Here is an 8564-nt window from a genome sequence, read left to right on the forward strand (position 1 = left end):
ATCTTGTCTCGATAGAACTTGGCTCCACAAAAAAGCACAAACCATGATTCTACAATATTTCAGTTCCTAACATGTCAATTTTATTACTTTTTTACTCTGAAATGATGACGCTGATTCCATTGATATCGTCGTAGTGCTGCGCGCTGAGTCGCGACGGAGAGTACCTTATCACTGGAGGTGAGAGTGGTGTTGTCGAGGTTTGGCGCACGTACAATCTGGCTCTTCTCTACGCGTTTCCGGCGTGCGAAGGCGCCGTACGTTCCGTCGCCCTTTCACACGATCAACGATTCCTCATTACTGGTCTGTCAAACGGCTCAATCACCGTCTTCTACATCGACTTTAACCGATGGCACCACGAGTACCAACAGCGCTATTAATAATAATTAATACTATGACTAACAGTAATGACGATAATTATTATTACCGAAACGAAGTATAGGATTCAAATAGTTATTGTCTGGTAATGCGCATTAGCGAACACCGGGTTCGCTTCTTCATACAGCTACGACTATGGTAAAAGTGGCGATAAACTGATCTCCTCTGTATATGTACGCTAGTCAATAATACGTTTACTAAAACAAAGGAGAGAGGAGATTGATCTGACACTCCGGCGAAAAATATTTCAAAAAAGATAAAAATTATCAGTCTCGATTAAAATCGATTGGATTGACTAAGTAATGCTTTCTGAGCAGTTTTTTTTTCCGGTGCGGCAGTTCAACTTATCCTGAGCAATCGTTTTCTTCACAACGGAGCTAAAATTTTGAGGATATTTCCGATAGCTGAATTCTGCAGCATTCTTGGCTGGTAAACCGGCCATTGTATTTGTAAGATCTGTGCGATACTGTGCTAGCATTCGCGTGCTAGTACGTCGTACGTGTCGATGCTTTGTGCTAAACAAATTTATCTTTCTAAATAGTAGACAACATAATTAATCATCGCTCTCCTACCAAGTTTTGTTTACCAGCTGTTGGTGCCCTGATCGGTGAAATCGAGCGTCTGTTTTACGCGCGTTTTTGTCCGAATGTTGGAAAATAATGATAGTAATTATATATGCCGATATAAAACAATAACTACAACAGCCACCGAAACAGATCGAAATCAGCAGACGCTGCAAAAGGCACGAACAGTATCGAATTATTTAAACTAAGGTAAAAATGAACATAAAACCAACTAACGTGTAGGCACGCCTCGTTGCTGGGTCCATAGCAGTCAAATGGGATCAGCAAAGATACACGTTAAACATAGCCCAGTAGTTCCCGAAACTTGCCTTAACAAAAGACAACGTTGACGTGAGCGTTAGTTTTAGTACCATGATGATAATATCATTGAAAGTTATAACTTTATTATAATTACATTATAATTGAACAAAAAATCAACGAATAGTCGTACTCAGCACAATACACAAAAGGACACCCCAAACGCATCACAGAAAATAAGCTAGAAAATACTGTGAGAATACAAACGAACCGTAAGGGCAATTGCATGGGGCAATGGAGAACAGGATCAAACAGGACAAAAATAATTATGACGCATTCCAAAAACAGTGGGTTAGAAAAGGCATCCAGATGGTCGAGTGAGAAATCGCGCTAAAAATTACGACGTGAAGGTTTCTGATCGCTGTTGCTTCATTGATGAAAGTCGCTTTGCGCCAGTCGTGATCGAGGAGTATCTTTGAAGATTCGGTAGAAAGGAGAGAAACCACGGGAAGAAGGATGTTATCTTCAATTAAAGTAGCGACAGGTAGGCGACAAAACAGACATCGCGAGAGGAATGAATCTGAAAAACGGCCGTTAGCTTTTGATATAAATGGTGAACTTCGCCAGTAATTATAGAACTTTACAAATAACAATAATACAAGTGCTGACTGAAAGTCAACGAGACATCATCTACTAATAGTACTAATGACAGGTTGGTTCTTCCGAAAAGATAAATATGGGTACGTGTAAACGACAAGAAACAAAAAGATGGAGGGCTCAACATATACACGACATATGGACGCTAATAAAAAAGCAAATAGAATGTACATCTATATATATATATATATATATATATATATATATATATATATATATATATATATATTACATATATCTATTGACATATAGATGTCGGTGACTCCATCCGATTTGTCCTATCTGTCGCATTATTTGTATGATTATTATTACACTAGAATTAGCGGTAGTGCTGCGTTTTGGAGCTTCGTTTGTTATGCAGAGAGAGAAAAACAAAAAGAATTCAACTCTGCCCGTAAAAATTAACGAAATAGAAGAAGTAAAGGAGAGTATTCTTCGATAGCGCAGTGATAGCAAAGAAAACCGATCGATGTTATCGCGCTGCCCAAAAGTCGTTACACATGCAACTCCAGTGATCTCCGTAAACTGTGTAGGGAGTATACGGAACTCTAGAACACGAAACTATATAGACAGTGTCGATAACAACGATAATGGTTGACGATAGTGGTAAAAATAACGATCTTCATTTTTATAGCTGCGGCCACGTACTTAAAAATACGAAGCTTAACATCCATACACACACACACGCACACGCACACGCACACATTTTACACACGTTTAGAATAATGACCTCTTATTATTGGCCTTCCCAATAGCATTTCAATGGTCTGGTCTGTCACTGAGATCAGCGATTTTGAAGATCAGGGCGATAATAAAGGATCGTTGCCGAGCCACGCAGATACACCCACACACATGGGAACTAATTCTCCCGTGAAATACGTACATACATCGCTATTTTCTACTCTTTGAAGACTTTTAGAGACCTTTTGTACACGCTAGTCAGGAAGTCTGAACAAGTAATTATGTGTCAAGCTATGTCAAGCCCCTCAGATAGAAATCGACCGTGAAGAGCTCGGCGCCGTGCAGAAGCATAAGCAAGTGAGCACCCGAAAGTCTTCAACCAACTGAACAGCGTTGCGAAGCGAAAGCAATGATCGAATAAGTCCTGTCTCGTATAGTTATTATTTCCAATATTACTATTGTCGCACGGGTGAAGGTAATCCTTCTGTGGTCTCAAACGGCCTGCGCGTTGTCATAATGCAGATACCTAAAAAGCTAACAATAACGTACGTTACCGTGTATTCGAATTACACTGTCCATCGATTTAGAACGAAACGAAAGAAAGAAGAGGGGACACGTAAACGTAAAACCGCAAGAACTGTTTTATCGCTGCGACTATCGTGCTGGCAGTGTGACGAAGTGTAAGTATTACCAACGTTCATTAATATTTACCCTGTTTATTATTATCAACCGCACCAAGTTTCGTATCATTAACTCAAACACAAGACTAACATATAAACAGAAAATGCATTTGGATAATAATGTTACATTGGTGATGAAACCAATTAACTCGAAATCGATAACGACAATAATATTACTACTACTATCGTATATTATTTATTAAACAAATTGCTTATTATTATTATTACTAGGACAGTTATATTAGTAGAAAATATCCATGTATGATGTAATAGCTATGGTACATGTAGGGAAGGGCTGTAGCAGTGCCGTGGTAGCGGTTGCAGTTGACGTAAACAGGTCACTTTCTTTTGAAGGAAACCGATGTGGGGAGGTCATTATGAATATTTGTGGTGACAGCAACCGATTATGAAAGACAATATAATATACTATGTAACACCGTGTAGCCAGTAGATAATATACTGTGCTCAGTAACGATAAAAGGCGCAGATGTTCCGCAAAAAGATGGCGGCAGATCGAAACACAAATAGATGATTTATTGACACAACAAGGACGAATAGGTCAGAGCTGTATGCCAATTGTGAATTGATATTCTGCAGTGTAGGCAGCGTCGAATAAGCGAAACGTTGTCATAGTTACGTCATGATTATATGTTGGAACAACGAACACCCATCCGATCTACTTGTAGTGGTTCATAGATTACTTTCATATACAATGGACATATAAATCTCGAAAAATATTCGGAGAAGAGAAATGAAAGTCGTGCCATTTCGATAGGACAAAGCATCTACCAGTAATTACGATGACAATACATGTGCAACGATAAGCCAAGTCGACTGAGACAAAAAAATGACCAAAGTCAGTTGTACTATTGAGGGTTGAGAAACTGACTAGCAGTTTGTAAGGCGTCATATATGACCTGGGATCCGTAAACACACGCGAACAGACACACATCTACCCGTTCACTCGTTCACGCTAACTATACATATGGCCGTGCTTAACGATCACATTAAACACCTGTACTGCGCACTCGCAATCCCTATAAATACAACAACAGGAAAAGGAAAAGAAACGACTGAAAAAAACAACCATGTATAGATTATAATAATACTAGAAACGGACGGACTGCCATAAAGAAGCAACACGAATTAACACACGAGCACTGGACAAGCAATAAGAGAAAAAAAAGCCGCCTGCTAAGAGACGAAATTTGTCTGCTAGGAGAATACGGATGGCTCAAAACAAACAAATCCATAGATAAAATAGCATACACACAAATCGAAGCGTAGATAGGATCACAGAAAATATTGTGCTATCTAGAAATACGTGCGAATGTCATGTCATATACGGAAGTCTAAGCGCAAGCACATCAGCCCGCCATAAATACGTCATAAAAATAAACGCGACTCAAAACATGTTCGCAGTAAACAAATGGAACACAATTTCAATACAAAATGCAAAAACAGATAATAGACAAGCTGACTCATGGCTCTTAACTGATGACTGAAGCTATGAGACTTGATAAAACTATGTAACCAATTCAGCAATACTTCCGTCCCTTCGGCCAGGGATCGTCTTACTAATAATTTGGGGCTAATCAACTAGTGTGATTTAGGTCGGCCCACAGTCCTTCTAGCCCTAAAACGGCAACGGGTACCCCGCGTGTAGAATCCGGCCAATTCGCGTAGAGGTTAGCCCCTGAGGCCTGCGCGATCTTTCTCGAAGCGTCTTCCCCAAGCAGTAGAGTTGGGACAAGATTTAGAACACAGTTGCTCCGACATACGCCATTGTTTGGGAACGCTTTTATGGGATTGTCTCGTGGACCCTATTTACCCTGCCGTAACTCCGCCTTAGAGCGGTTTCGCTCCGTCCGTCTAGAAAGAAAAAATAATCATGTTCATGTCAAACATGTTCCAATTAACTACTTGAAACATGTTATAATATGCGAGACACAGAAAAGGAGATAGAGGAAAAGTAATAAATATACTAATGCTGGTTAATATAATTATAAAGAAGAATTACCATAATAATAATAAGAGGAGGAAAATATACGCCGACAGATGCTATTACTACATAATTATTATTATTCAAGGAGCACTACGGTTTATATTAAAAGGTTTGCAAAATGGACTAATTTATCGTCGCGACATAGTAGAGAAAAAGAGGAGAGAACTAGAAGAGATGCGGGGTCGAAAAATAGAATATAAATAATAAAAAAAAAAAAATAGAGAGACAAAACGACGCCGGAACAATGAAAAGATGACGTACGGGCCATTACGTACGGGTGGTCGACGAAAACGCTGAATATTGTGAAACTCACATACTATATTTAGAGGCCCAGGTATCGGTATTCGGACTGCGAACATGTAACGATATTACGATGTATCAATGCCAGTGCAAAAAAGTCGAAAGTAGCTAGGCAAATAGTGGCAGAGGCAGGTAACGTAGTGCATGCTGAGCACATTTTGTTTGGTACATGGGTAACTAGCGGTAGAGAAGAGAACGAAGAACTTCTGTCGAAAAGGGCAGGAGCGATAGAAAACAGGCCATAATAGTAGTTCAACAAGCGAAAAATGAGAACTTCCACCCTTCGACGCATAAGTCAAACTGGAAAATGTGGAAACGATGAAAATTTACCCGACAGTGTATTTCCTCTACTTGTTTCTAGTGAAAGCTGATCACACAATTTTAAGTTTCTGCCTACGACATCGACAGTTTCATATAGGTTTGTGGCTAATTTCGTCGACTGGGCATTAGAGGAAAATGGGTGCTGATTAGATTTCAACTAACCGAAATTATTAACGTGACAGAAATAGAAGATTGTATAGCAACTAGAAGTTGATAAGATTTCGGCTCTACCAGCCGGACACGCGCAATCGATAAAGGGATTCCACAGGCCGAATTCTGCAGCACTGGTCAATGCAGTCGACATATATTGAAGGGACGGAAAAGGATGGCCGGTTCGAATCGGCACCAGGGCGATAGTACGCGATATAGAGCCTAATGACCGTAACAGCCTGACAACGAGAACATGACAGTGAGCAGTAGTAAAGTTGTTGCTGTGTGAATATAGTGTTTGTTGCCTATAAACGTTTGTTTGTCATGAATAACAATAGCAAATGGTCGTGCCGAAGATGTTCGAAGCCCGAACAACGACGCTAGACGTAAACGAGAAAAGAAACGTCCGTCTAGATTCGTCCGGCGGCCAATGAAAGGCGGTGTGATCGATCGCGTCGTACCGTTACGTAGGCTGCGTCATTACTTCTATTATAATCGTTATTATTGCACTCGACTGAGGATCATATAAACGGAAGATAGCATAAACTTTGCTGTAGGCGAATGATGTATGCTATTAATATCGTCTTCGAACGGTCGCTGCATTGACTACTGCTGACACCAGTGAAAACATGTAGGAGGTCGCTGAAGAAATGCCTCTGTTGCTTCGTTTGTTGCTTAGTGAGTTGCTTGTTTATGTTACTATCACACCTCTTCTAGTCATTCAACGTTAGTGCATCCAATGCCACAGCCAATCAGGTCCCTTCAGAGAGGTCAAACGTTTGACGGAGATTTGAAAGCAGGGAAGAGGAGCCTCCGGACCTGACCCACACTACGTTTGACGCCACTTGTTGATCAGATGTGTCTGTTTGGCCGTCGCTTTCCTTTTTATAGAGCCATTTAAAGAGCTGATATGAACTCCGTCCGCGTCAGAGGCCGGTAAGCAGAGAATAACTAGAGCCGCAATTATGACACGTATACAAGTTTATACGCAAAATTTCAAACATCATGTGCAAAAAGGACAATGCTCACATAAGCATTAGAAAATATTTCATCTTGTTCGCCGAAATTAGACGGTCGTACTGTCGAGAGAGGCAAAAAGAAACGCCTACGCTGTGGGATTAATCAACAAGTGCAGATTCTCCAATTTTTAATTGCGCGGAACTTACAAAGCTTTCAAAAGATGTCGACTTTTTTTTCTGTGTTCTTAGTTACGGAGTTTGTATTGTATTCGATACAAGATTACCTTTCACTATTACCGAGAAGTCTTCAATGATCTGCACAACTGCGCAAGCTTTTACCAGAAATCAGCGGGGTGCTACCCGTCCATACCCTACAGTGCTCTGGAAAGTTTATGCCACGAGATGACGTTAAGCCATAAGGACAAGCTAATAATTAAGATAAATTGTGTGTTTTGAATTAGGTTACTGACACTATACCATCAGAGACAGTATAATAATTATCTAAAATGTCAACCGCCTTTCCTTGCGGCTTTTGTGCGTCCACCGATCTGGAGCATACGGGTACTAATATATATATATATATATATATATATATATATATATATATATGATAGGAAAGGAAACTGAATTATATTTCGCCACTACGTAATGCCACCCGAAGATGATAATAATACGATCCGAAAGTATATACACTTGAGCCGCATTGCAACAGTAGAATTAACAGCTGGAACTGGTCAGGGATGGCGGACGGATGCCCCACGTGACCCGTTTAATCATGTGTTATCCAAATATATGCAAAAACGAAACGGGGTAAATCCACGTTTTGACAGCCATACTGTCATTTCGAATTCATTCGAAAATTTGATTAGCGAACGGAATCAGCAGCAGCAGCAGACGCAAACGCCATTGCTTAGAATTGAGACCCCACCGTCCGCCTCCACGGAAATGTCCAGCGAATTGTCGAACAAGGTAGAACACAGAAATGGTAACGAGCACCGAGCAATGGAGAGTCTGTGTGAGAGAATGGCTTAGCGATGCGCGAAAGTTGACGTGAGCAAAAGAGTTAACTATGTAAACGGGCGTCCATTTAGCTAGCTAGAAAAGTACTTTGTAAACCTGCTGCGTTCATAAAACACGGAGCGGAAGATCGCAAATGGGGGTTAAAAAAAAAAAAAAAAAAAAAAAAAAAAAAAAAAAAAGAAGGCCAAAGAACAGAAAGATTTGACTGTAATGCTGCCGTTAGTGGCGTCAAAAAAAAGACGACGTTGACATCGATAACAGTAATAGAAACAATAACAAAGCACTGGAAAGAACTGTAGCAATGAGAAATGGAGAGAGAGAGAGTAAAGCGATTGAATAAAATATGGGCAGAAACAATAAAAGAAAGACAATGACAGATTGAAAAATATCGATGCGACGATGATGTCAACGGAAGCCAAGCGAAACTGGCACAACTGCGACAAATAAACGACAAGACGCGTATTGTCAAATGAAATTCGAGGGGTGCGTTTTATTGTATTCGTTCAGTCTCGTTGAATAGGTAGCTAAGAGCGGGTCATGCATGAGCAGTTTTGTTGACGCAGACGATATTTGACTTGAGCTGGTGTTGAAATAG

General features: G+C 40.2%; 1 protein-coding gene across 3 annotated transcripts in view; it reads left to right on the plus strand.

Annotated features, from left to right (window-relative positions):
* The window catches only part of rg (A kinase anchor protein rugose), a 62748-nt gene extending 54597 nt beyond the window's left edge, over positions 1-8151 (plus strand). For all 3 annotated transcript variants that reach the window (XM_086980947.1, XM_022791715.2, XM_086980948.1), the window contains one exon: positions 135-8151. In XM_086980947.1, the coding sequence (XP_086837073.1) occupies positions 135-377 (243 nt within the window). In that variant the 3' untranslated portion in view covers positions 378-8151. The remainder of the gene's footprint in view (positions 1-134) is intronic.
* The last annotated feature ends 413 nt before the right edge of the window (positions 8152-8564 follow it).

This window comes from Varroa destructor, unplaced genomic scaffold (genome assembly GCF_002443255.2).
Source record: "Varroa destructor unplaced genomic scaffold, Vdes_3.0 BEIS01000002.1, whole genome shotgun sequence".
Classification (NCBI taxonomy): domain Eukaryota; kingdom Metazoa; phylum Arthropoda; class Arachnida; order Mesostigmata; family Varroidae; genus Varroa; species Varroa destructor.